Consider the following 12,610-nt stretch of genomic DNA (forward strand, 5'->3'; position numbering starts at 1 on the left):
GGGAAGAGGAAGGTAGGGTTGTGGTTCTATTTGTACAGTTCAGTTGCCATTTTCTTAGCCAATTTCCTCCTCTTTCCAGGATCTCTCAAACACCATGATCTAGCTGGAAAATGCACTCCATACCCAAGAGTGGAATTCAACAGCACACTAAGGCGATTGTTCTGTCTCTGCAACCACTTCTGCTTGCCTGATCTCCCCTCTCCTTTCCCCATGGGCTGTCCTAGGGGTTCTCCCAACCCTCCTGAGCAGCTCTGGAAAGGACACAGAGGGAGGGGAGAAAGTCCCATTGCAGGACTTTTTATGCTAACTTCTTATATCGCAATAACTTAGCTGAATCTGGGCCAAAAGTGTGCTCACCCTCCGCATATCAATGCTCCAAACACAGAAAGAATTGCGCAGGAGTGTGCAAAATCACCCAGTCTTCCACAATGTATTTATCATGGCATCAATCGCATTTTCACAGAATTAGGAGCAATTTAGCAGTGGCTGGTGTGAGGGAAAGAGGAAGAGGATGGTGTTGCAGTGGCCAAGCGCTTGAGCTGTAATCTGAAAAGTCAAGTGGTTCAAACATCATCTCAGCCACAAACATTCCAGCCCCACCTCCCCTCGGTCCCTCAACCTCAGCTCTCTCCCTGCTTTCCTTCTGAAATATAAGGGCAACAACAACAATCTGTTTTGCAGCATGGTTGTAAGGATCACTGAATGCTAAGAGTCAAAGCCATGGTCTTTAAATCACTTGCCTGTCCTGTTTATGTATAAAGCATAGGGTTGGGGGAAATCTGCTTTCAACATCAGCTCTGATACTAGGAGTGAACTGGGATAAAAGAAAAGTGCCTGATGCAATGGACTATGGAGAAGTTACAGCTCTCCTTGCCCATAATTGTGTTATCAGTACAGACAGCAGAGTCAGGATGGGGAAGAGGAGATTGATATGGGGACAGAGAAGAGGTACCAGAGAGAGAATGGGACACAGGCATGCGTAGCACAAAGAAATTCTGCTTTCTGATTACTGGAAACCCCACCTGCAGCCTCATTTGGCAATACAATCTGTATCACGCGTTGTCCACATAGGTTCAGTTTTTTTGCCCATTTAAGTTCAGTTATGTTCTGTACAACTAGGCTAGACTCAAGACATTTCTTCTTCCTCCCAAATGAAATCTGGATACCTTCAGATGTGAGCCAAATTCCAAACCATGCAGCAGGATTTCATATAGGACACAAACACAGAGCCTCAGCACAGGAACAAAGCAAACTAGGAAGGATTCAGGAAGCATTCAGGAAACAACCATCTACATTGAAAAGGAGTGGAGCAAAAGGTTTAGGAATAGAACTAAAGAACAGATATGAAGAGAATGCTGCCAGCAGTTCTGGAGGCAATAGATGCCCACACCCAGTTGACAGAGGCAAGGCATTGCAGGCGCAGTTGCAGCTGAGATCCCGCTGTTCGATCACTGCTGCCTGTCAGTCCTGATCAGTGAGAGCAGAGGGCTCCTAAAATCCTTCTCACACAGGCTCTTGCTGGCTTGGTGTGCTGCATGCCACTGCTGCCATGGTAACCATATCCATCTCTCACACAGCGAGACAGAAGGCTCTTCTCTGCCTTAAGCTGCCCAAGACACCAGATACTTGGGATGCTGGGTTCATTTCACAGCACACACAAACACCCTGGGCTGACAGACCTTTGGTACTTTTCATGCAAGAGATTGTCAAGTGCTGGGAAGAAAGTGCAGGCCAACCCCATGGGGAGAATGGAGGGGTGGTGGCTGCCAACTTCAGCTGGTGCCTGCTAACTCAGCTGCAGCCATGGTTCAGCAGAGATGTGGTGCATCAGAAGCCTGGCGGAGAGAGTAGCTGATCCATAGAGCTGGTGGCAAAGGCAATGGGCCAGGTGGAATCTTCCTGGAAACATGGGCTTGTACAGTACACCTCAAACACAAATAGCAAGGAGAGGGACTGCCCTAACATCAAGCAGCCGCCAAAGTGGGAGTGGACTGGAAGAGCATGTCCTTTGTATGCACAAGGTCACCTCTGGCAGGAAAACAAGAGCTCTGCCTGGAGACCCTGCTGCCATTCAGAGTACAGTACTGGGCTTGATGGACTGTTTCCTATGTTCTCCAGGCAGTAGCCTCACACGTCTTCACACCACCTCTGGAATTCAGTCACTGGCTGCAAACAAAGGCACGTGCAGACACACTGAGGATTATTAGGCATGGCGCCTGAAGGGAGTTGCCTAGAAAAACTAAACACTTCTATTGCTTCTGAGAGCAGGGTGCTCATACAGTGGTGCCCCGCAAGACGAATGCCTCGCAAGACGGAAAACTCGCTAGACGAAAGAGTTTTCCGTTTTGGAGGTGCTTCGCAAAACGAATTTCCTATGGGCTTGCTTCGCAAGACGACAATGTCTTGCGAGTTCCTGCTGGTTTTTTTTTCCTCCCCCTCTTTTTCTAAGCCGCTAAGCCGCTTATCAGCTGATCCAATCAGCAGATAATCCGCTAAAAGCCGCTAAAAGTGCTAATAGCGCTAATCCGCTAATCCTTCAATGGGCTTGCTTCGCAAGACGAAAAAACCGCTAGACGAAGAGAATCACAGAACGGATTCTTTTCGTCTTGCGAGGCACCACTGTATTTGGGAAGACACTGAAGGGTAGAAAGCATAAAATTGACTGTGGTGTTTTTCTTCATAGTTTTGCTTTCTGAACATTTCCCGGTTTGAATTCGCTCGTCTTGATTACTATCTCTTTCCCATTGTAAACAACTAATTTCTGGTAATATTGCTGCCATTTACAGTCTTTGTGTTATGTTGCAGTTTGATTGTGTTGCTGCACTGACAAATCTTTTTCTTCTTCAACTCTCACTTCTTACTTCTAGTGTTACTGTTCTGAATTATCTGTCCCCTTTGTATTTGCTGCCAACTTGCTTTGGGATCTCTTGTTATGATCAGGTTTAGTTTCTTCACTCTTCTTCCAGGGGTGGCCAGTTCCATTTTGCCAACTGACATGAATGGGAAGGTGGCTCCCCTGCCTTGCTTACCAGTCACACAGTGGCTTCCAGAAAAATCTCACCAGAAGCCATCACCATCACACAACCCTGGCGCTGGTGGCGGGAAGAGTGCCACCCTGAGGGATTCCACAGCTCAAAGCAGCTGCTTCAGTCCAGGCTACTTCATGAGCAGGCTAGTTCTGTCTTCCTCCCTCTTTTAGCTAGGCCTCAGATTTCTTGTTCCATGACTGATCTGCATCCATTTTCTTCTGTCTTTCCATAGGCTGAAATGCTATCACTGTTAATATTTAGCATTTCACTCTTCACTTACTTCAAACTTTGAAACATTTCCCCCCAGCCACTACTTCTTAACAGTTACCTACTTCTTCTCTTCCTTTTTAATACTGATGTGTTTGTATATCAAAGAAAATGAATAAATGATCAACTTCTTGTAACAAGTTGTTTGAGTAGATGGTGCTGCTCCAGAACATGTACATAGTCTTGTCCCTTACTTTCTTCTTCCTGGAGATGACTTTGGATTGTAGCATTTTTTAAAAAACACCACCATATATATTTTTAAAACCTATTTAATATACTAGGTGGCATATATTGTTGAGAATGACAATTGCAACAAAACCTCCAAGCCATGCCCAACTCTTCAGCCAAAAACAGGGTTCAGTTCTTCATATGCAGAGACAATACTGCTCAGTTTGGATTTGGCAATGGGGAGGTGTGTGTGTGTGTGTGTGTGCGCGCGCGCTTAATTAAACCCCTTCCTAGCCAGATGTGAGCAGGTCTTGCTGTTGTTTGGATTTAGGACCACAGAGTTTGCTCAAGTGAAACAATAGAAAATGCATTCATCCTTTTTTCATCAAGCTGCCTAAGCTTTGGACTTACAATACTAAAGTTCGCAAGGGTGAAAAACAAGAGAGATGAAATCACCCAAATGGGACTACAGGAGAAGTCTTCTCTTTAGCCTTCTGAGTGCAGTAGCAGAGCTGTGTGAAGACTTGATACCAAAATAGCAAAGATGTGGCGCTGCTGCAGGACAGGAATGAGGTGTGACAGATGCAGTAGTGCTGTGGAACGCTTTTTAAAATAAATAAATAAATAAATAAATAAATAAATAATCCTGTCTGTGTCACCCCTTTCATATCTTATTATGTCCCATTATCCACCAGGTAACGGAAAGAGAATCAAATCCATCTCTTCTGCCATGTGTGTGATGTGAGAGCACTGCTCTGTGTAACCAGGGTGTAGGACACCAAGGACACCAAGCCCTGCTCACCACAACTGTGGTTCAATTGGAGGAGAAGGAAGAGGAGGAGAGGAGAAAAAAAATATCTCAAAATTTCCCTTGGGAACTCCAGGACATACACCAGGCAGGCTCTTGTTCTCCAAGCTGGCCGAGCTCCAATCAGCTGCTTCAAGGAACTCTGTGTGGCAAATGTGCCCAAACTATTCTAGCCACCACCAACAGTCCCCGCCCTTCCCTCCCACTTCCTTTCATCGGCTCCCTAATTAGATTACAGCACTGAATTGTTCCCAGCTAATCATCTGCAAGGGAATCTGAAGTATATTCACACCCCACACTGAGTGCTTTTAAATGGTAGCCCCACAGGGGTGCCAGAAACCTTGCAAGGCCTATTCATGTCTTATTCATGAGCCAACCACAACCCTTGCAGGCAACAGTCTATGACAGCGGTTACAGGGAAACCTTGGGCTCTCCCCATCTTGATTGTTTAGAGGAGTAACAGGGAACCTGTGGTCCTCCAGATGTTACTGGGCTGCTATTGGGAGTATTTTCTTATGGCAAATCCACTGCACCATATGTTGTTGTTTAGTCGTTTAGTCGTGTCTGACACTTCGTGACCCCATGGACCACGAAATGCTTATCCTGACCATTTCAAAGAGATCAGTGAAGAAAATAGTTCAGTTCAATGCCTTTTAAAGCTGAAATGGGGAAACTACCTGCAGATTCACCATGCATCTCCCACAGAGGTACAAGAGACAAGAGATCCCTGGTTTTATTTATTTATGTCTGGTTAAGAAGACACATTTCCCATCATGCACTGGACCTTAACACTGAGCAGGCTTCAGCTAACTGGTCCTGTTAGCAGAAGCCCATGCAAGGATTCTGCTAACACAATGATGCTTCCCTCCCATCTTCTCCTGTGCCCCTGGAATTGGCTTATGTGGGGGGGGGGAATCCCTAGAACAGCACATGGGGGGAGGGAAGGGGAGATTGTTGTATCAATGCAATCAAAATGCTTGCACTGATGGAGTGATCCTCTTAGCGCTATACTGAATTTTTCCCACTAAGCAGTACTATCACACTGATCGGTAGTGACAGAGATCACATTGACTAGTTATGCTGAGGGGCAGGCATGGCACTTAAGCTGGAAAAATCTGCCAATGTGCCCAGTACTGAGGCTTGCTTTGGGCCCCTCTGTTCTCAGAGCAGGTGTTTGTCCATTCATATTCCCCCCCACCCCCACCCCCTTTTTTTGCACTTGGACAGCTTCCCTCGTTTCTTTCTTCCAGCAGCTGGGGGAAGCAATAAGCATTCAGCACACATCTCCACTATTATTCCAGATCTCTTCATGTCCTGACCCTAGCAAGAAAACTCTGCATGCCCTGCTCTTCACATTTGTCCTCCTGCCAATCTGAGGGCATGGCACACAGGATACATCGCAGAGAAACAAGAGGCGATGCCAAAATGTTTGCAAATATATTTATACAGGGCACATGACAACAGCCCTTGGGCCACCACCGGCAAGGGAGCAGTTCATAACCTTGAGCAGCCTTTCCCAGCGGCCTCCTTCAGCACCGCCATCGCAAGCTCTGCTCACAACACTGGAGCTGCCTGCTGAATAAAGCCTCTTTCCCGGTGTAGGGCAAAAGGGCCTCTGTCTCTGCAGCCATTCGTTGTGCATGAACAGAACAAGTAAGAGGTATGCAGAGTGGACAGGGAAAGACTGCAGAATGCCATAGAAGTTCCTGCACAGCAGCGGACTGATAGCACAGGCAAAGAGAGGCCCAGACGAGAGCTGCCAGCTCCATTCTGGGCTGTGTCAAAAAGAGAGAGGCAAAGAAACAGGAAGGGGGAGCTGACAGGCACCAAATCTAGACAGGAAGTACCTTCAGACCAACAAGCCTGGAAATAGATCAAAGAGGAGGAGGAATGGAAAGGAGCGTTGCTATGGGAAAAGAAAGATGCAAAGAGATCGGAAATGAGGAGAGAGCGAGAGAGCAAAGGGCTCATGGAGAAGCAAGTTTACAGAAACAATTATGCATTTCCCACCTTAGATTGCCCTGCAGGAGATCTGGCCTTGGGACTGGGAGACCTGGACTCACCCGCTGCCAAGAACTCACTGTGTGGCCTTGAACAAGTCACCATCTCTCAGCTTCCATTTGAGAACTGGAGAAGTATCTACCACACAGGGTTGTTCTAAGTGGCAAGTGCTATATGAAGCAGGAGTAGCTAACCCATGATTTCTGGTGGCCTGCAAAACCCCAATGATTTGTCCCCACTATTTTCAACTGAGTGTTTTTGGGCAGCAGGTGGCACTATTGTGCCCCACCATTGGGAGAGGTCTCTGCTGATGTGATATGCAGGGATGGGAGGCGTCACCTCTTATTACCTTTACAAGAGGACCCCTTCTCCGTTCAGTACTGCACCATTCTTACAAAGTTGGTGCCATTGTTGGAAGGCTTTAGAGAGGCAAAAGCAACAGGAAGAAGCATTCCTTCCAGTTTCCTGTCTAAGGACCTACTACCAATACTGCCATACCACAGAGAGAAGGGGCTTTGTTGTTCCTCCCAAGGGCAGAAGATTATCCCAGGGCAGGCACTGCCCTAGAGAGCATAAACACTGCTGAGTGTGTCTACGTGTGTAAACTGATTGTCCTACCCTTTGCGCTGCATGAGTGTATGCATGTGTGTGAAATGGGCTTGGTGGGCATGCAGATCTCGAGGGAGTGGGAAAACGCTCAAAGGGGCCCTTGAGCCACAGAAGGTTAGCCACCCTGATATAAAGGATAAAGAAGAGAAGAGTGGTGGTTTCTGACAACCCTGCATGCTTCACCAGCAGAACATAAGCTTTCCTTCTTTTATATCTCTCCAACAATGAAGCATGTACAAGATGTTGAGATCTAAGTAACATATGCTCACTTGCTAAAATGGAAAAAAACACACCACTTTCTAAAAACATGCACAATTTCATAAGATACACTTGCAATTGTATAAAAATATTAGTAACGCCTCTTTGTTTAAATATATTATCATACCTACTAGATATGGTTCAGCATTCTGTTTCCAGCATGGGTGAACCAGCTGCTTCTGGGAGCAAACAGGCAACAGGCCTCCCCAGAAGCTGGTATACTATTTGTGAACATGATTTCGTAGCTAAAAACCACTGAGAGATCTATCTATGAATTTGTCAAAAAAAAATTTTTATAAAAGTGATCTAAGCTAGTGGCAACCATTCCATCTTGTGGCTGTGAGTTCCATATGTGAGTTGTGTGTGATCTATGGCTTCAGGGGTATACTGTGGATGCCTCTGGAGAGGGCATTCTCACACCACATTTAATATCAGATGCTGGGGGATATGGGCAAGTGTTTGCTAGCATTACATCTCACATGGTCACAGCCCAGAGTGGCTGGGGGAACCCAGTCAGATGGATGGGACACACACACACACACACACACACACACACACACACACACACACGTCTACAACAAAATATGGACATGGTGTAGGCATATGAAGGTTGTGTACACAGTATACCTTTTAAGCACATTCAAAGTACCTTCACGTGTGTGCGCAGCCTTAGCTGCCTAGAATGATCAGAAGGACAGGGTAGCAACACCTACCGGATTGGCTTGGAAACTTGTGAGCTGAATTTTGTGAACTCTCCTGGGGCAGTCCACTCAGAGCCCAGCTAAAGAAGAAGAGGAGAAAGAATGTGAATATGGGGCCAAATTCAATCTTTGATCAAAGGCCAAAACCAATATACAAAAAACTAGAAGAAAATTAGGAACGGCACTGGCCAAAGTTGATTAGAACATCACAATCCACATGGTTTTTGAGTACATTTCAGGGGAATAGCTTGAAGCTGATTCACAGCAACCATGCCTAATTTCCTAAGCAAATACTAAGAGGAATATGGGGAAAGCCCTTCATATAATGCTGTCATAATTCAACTGGTAGACTTTTCTTCCTGTCACTGTGTGATTTTATTTCCAATCTTCTAGTTTGTGTCTAATCTGGTCTGTTTTATATCTACTGCTACAAAGTGCTTATAAAAATCAAATCACTAAGGTTTTCCTAAACAATTAATATTAGCCACACAAAACCCGAGCCACTAGATCAAATGAGAATCCCTTCCATCAGGTCACCTCTGAGTTAATTGATATAAGGAAAAACAAGCTTTGTCTCACAGTGTGGTCTGCGTGACTAGACAGCTCTGTAATGGGTAGGTTAAAAGACGTTGCCACAATCCTGCAGGGCTTGTACCTTTCTATTGCAAATGTACAAGATTCAGCACTGGCCTTTAAGCTTTCATTAAAAATGCACGAAAGGGAGTGAGCTACAGCTGTCCTGGGACCTGCAGCATTGAATTTCTTGACTGTGCATGCTGAAGATTTAATTTTGTTTACTTTTATTTGTTAGCAGAACAATCAAATGGTGAAACAAATTTCCAATCTTTGCTTGGCAACAGCTTTACCCACCAGTGGCTTGAGAGACTCACTGCAGACTATAGATCTATTTGGAATAGCCTGACAGTGCCAAACCTTTCAGAAATACTGAGGCAGCCTTTGAAGTATACTGGGATGGGCACTGCTAAAACGTTCGGAGAAAAAGGGAGCAGTTGTGAAACTGGTAGAATTTCAAATGGAAGGTTAGACACTCATCTTCTTGAAGACACAACAAATAAAATCTTTTGGCTGGTTTGATTTCCGATACCGTGCTATTTTTAATTTTATTGTATTGGATAATTTGGATTTTTTCTTTTCTTTGATGCGGTATGTAACACGACTATATTCTGTGCTGCATCATAATTTCTATGGGGGAGTGTTTATTTTGTTGCATATGTGTTGTTTGACTTATATGAAGAAAAGCATTTTTTAAGGGGGAAGGGGGATGTGGCAATAGCAGTGGGGCAGTGATGAAAGTAAGGAGTCGTATGGGTGAGATGACAGATCAGGGCAGCAGGCCCATGCCTTCAAATGTGTGAGAGTGTGTGTAAGAGAGAGAGAGCAGGGGGGGGGAGATTTAAACTCCCAAAGGGGCACATAGGAGTAGAGGGTATTGGTTCCTTCCCTCCTCACTTCATTCTTACAGTTCATCTGACAGGATTTTCTCCTCCCTGCCCCCATGCTGATGCTGGAAATGAACTTGGCTAGGATATAAACACTAGTTGAAAAGAGGGGAAAGTGGCAGTTGTGAGAACAGCATTTAACACAGATACCCACTTTGAGACTTAATTAGCATTCCACCCCTAGGCTTTACAGCAGACATAGGTCTGCAACTGTCATGCATTAGGTAAAGGTAAAGGTACCCCTGACCGTTAGGTCCAGTCGTGGATGACTCTGGGGTTATGTGCTCATCTCACTCTATAGGCCGAGGGAGCCTGCGTTTGTCTGCAGACAGCTTCCGGGTCATGTGGCCAGCATGACTAAGCAGCTTCTGGCAAACCAGAGCAGCGCACGGAAACACCGTTTATCTTCCTGCCGAAGCAGTACCTATTTATTTACTTGCACTTTGACGTGCTTTTGAACTGCTAGGTTGGCAGGAGCTGAGACCGAACAACGGGAGCTCACCCTATCGTACGGATTCAAACTGCTGACCTTCCGATTGGTAAGCCCTAGGCTCTGTGTTTAGACCACAGCGCATTGGTGGGGCCTAAAACCTATAAGTCATGGGGCCACCATTTTCAAGTTGTGTGTGAGAGGTCTTGGGTTCAAAACACAGACAGGCCTGTCGGAGTGGTGATATACCTTTAAAACATAATATGAAACACAATTCTTCCAGTAGTTATTAGCTATAAACCCCTAAAATGATATTCTCCAACACTTCAGTAATGAAAACAATCTTGTTTGTGATGGAGTGAAACTAGGGGGAGAGTGTGGGAAACCAGCAGAATGGACAGATTCATTACTATCAGATTCATTGCTTGCATGATACGCAGAGACATATACAATATATACAACCGCAGCCACCCTAGTCAAAGGTCTAACTCCGCTAATCTGAAATCTGCGCTAATTCCTTATCACCTCCTGCATGCTGTTAGCATTGAACACAAGGGCAACAGTAACACTAAGCAAGTGGTGCCCTAAGGCCACAATCATACTTTGCTATCTCTGTCAAAGAAATTGATTTTGCTGAATGGCCTTAGAAATGGGACTCGCCTGAGTATCTGCATCATCTCTGTATCCATGGTATCTATTTCTCTGCTTATATATGGCACAGGAATGCAGTTTCTCCCTGGGCACAGGAAATCTCAAGCTCCGGAGCAAAACCAGAGGGAAACGCTGACAACATGGGTGAAGAAACACTTGCTGAGTTGCTTTCGAGCATTTTTAAGACATTGCACTGGAGGGAAGACTTAAACAGAAATTTGAAATACTGCCGATCTCTCCACCTGACAATACTTTCATTAGTTCCTAGCTGTGCTCCTTAGCCTGTTTCTTCCCAACATAGCAAAGCTTTCACGGTATGAGCCAAGTTTAATGTTTTAAATCCAAACCATTTTGCCGGCTATCAAACGGCAAAGTGCATTTCTCACCCCTTATATGGCGAAAAGGGCTCCTTATTTCCATAATTTCTCCATTTGCTAACGTGGCTGTGGAACAGGCTCTCTTTGCAGCCACCGTGGAAATAAGAGCTTTACCTTCCCATTTAGAACAAAGCAGAGAAATATGTGCCACATCTGTGCACAGGCTTAAGCTTGAAATCAGTGTTACTGAGCAAACCAGGTGTAAGGATCAGGTTGTGAGCCACAGCTGCAGAAAAACATTACTATCGAAACACAACAGCATTTAGAACAGACTCATATACACGCGTATTTGTGTTTTGTGTTATAATAGGTCCAGGTTTTAATTATGCAGCCTCCAGATGTAAGAATCACAGCTGAGTTGGCTCGAGGTTTATATGGCTCCCAGTGGCAATACTACTGGCTACATTTACATTTAACTATCCCAGCAAGGAACCAGGGAGATGACGCCAGATGGCATTGCTTGTAAGAAGATAGCAAGAAGCACGTCTATCCATGGAAAGATGCTACAATGCCACTAATGTGTATCTATCGGCCTTTCTATTACAATGTGAGAAGCTAAGAGAAAGCGAAAAATGGATCCCACCTTGCCCACAAATGCCACCAGACGGGCATTGGCTGGAGTCTCGTCAGGACTGAGCCAAAATTCAGAGTTGTCATCTGAAGCTACAGAAAACTGGAAGTCCCCTACAAGGCAAAGAAGAAAATTTGAGCTGCAGGGTGGACTGCAGGAGCAGGTGAGAGCAGGAGGCTTGAGCAATAAGGATTCCATGTGCTGGTGAGCTGGGCATGTTGTGGCTGAGAGAGACAAGCCTTTTCAAGTCAATGTGTCAAATGTCTACTGAATGCCGTGGTCTGGGACTCAAGAGCTCCTGGAATGATGCTTCCCTGGGGGGAAGGGGGACAGAGAGATGGTAGTTTCTGAACTTCTCTAGTCTGAGATACATTTGGAGGCGTTCTGATGGCATGAAGCCTCTTGACCTAGAAAGGAGCAACAGAGAGCGGGTCCCTCTGCAGTTTCCCATAACTCCCACTGTGAGAGATTAGGAGCAGGGGCAACAATATGCATATAGTTTTCTTTAAGGCAAAGGTATCTCAGAGTGGGAAGAAGGTGAGATCTCAGCAATGAAGCGCAGCTTTGCAGACAGAGTTAAGGGTTGCTAATTCAGCTCACCGTCTTTGAAGGGATGGATGTACCCAAATATACGGAGGCCATAATTCTTCCATTTGGGTGACACAGCCAACTTTTTCACTGTTGTGCGGGTCTAAGAGCCAGAAGAAAAGAGGAAGAGAGTGTTTGAATGTAATATTCCACAACACAGGCCTTGAGCAAATGTATGTTATATTCATTTGTTCAATATTTATCATACCCTTCATCAGTTCTATTGCTCCAAGTGCAGGTTACACCTCAACACACTATAAAACCATACAATAAAAGACTTGGGTTTTTTTAAAATAAAAAAAATATTTTTTATTAAAGATTTTCATGATTTACAAAAGTACGGGCATTGTCTCTTTTTTCAGGTTGTGTTTTTTTATAGATCAATTACATTTCTTGTGAGACATTAGTGTTGTATGCAGTATAAGGTTAGGGAAGAAAGGGGGAGAGAGAGGGAGGTTGGGGTGGTAAAACTTATATCCTTTTACTTAGTGTATGTGTGGTGTTTTGTATCAACATCCCTTGGGTAGGTTTTCTTTCTATTCACTTATTATATTTCCTTGGTAGTGAGAGAGGTGGAGGGGGGCCTAGGGTATGGTTGGTTATCCTTAGTGGCTGCAGTGAGATTTGTTTTTCATGTGTGAAGGGGGGGTTGTTGGGTCAAGTTAGCCATATTGATTTGTATGCTGTAAGTG

The 12,610-nt window shown here is 45.0% G+C and overlaps 1 protein-coding gene across 6 annotated transcripts in view; it reads right to left on the bottom strand.

Moving 5' to 3' along the window:
* B4GALNT4 (beta-1,4-N-acetyl-galactosaminyltransferase 4) overlaps window positions 1-12,610 on the bottom strand; it is a 168,722-nt gene that overhangs the window by 31,659 nt on the left and 124,453 nt on the right. For 5 of the 6 annotated variants that reach the window (XM_081212096.1, XM_081212098.1, XM_081212100.1 and 2 more), the window contains exons 5-7: window positions 11,931-12,021; window positions 11,343-11,443; window positions 7,854-7,921 (exon numbers count right to left, since the gene is read on the bottom strand). In XM_081212096.1, coding sequence (XP_081068222.1) covers window positions 7,854-7,921; window positions 11,343-11,443; window positions 11,931-12,021 — 260 coding nt within the window. The remainder of the gene's footprint in view (window positions 1-7,853; window positions 7,922-11,342; window positions 11,444-11,930; window positions 12,022-12,610) is intronic. The other variant, XM_081212101.1, reaches the window with a different exon arrangement.

The sequence above is a fragment of the Podarcis bocagei genome (genome assembly GCF_964188305.1).
Source record: "Podarcis bocagei genome assembly, chromosome: 1".
NCBI lineage: Eukaryota > Metazoa > Chordata > Lepidosauria > Squamata > Lacertidae > Podarcis > Podarcis bocagei.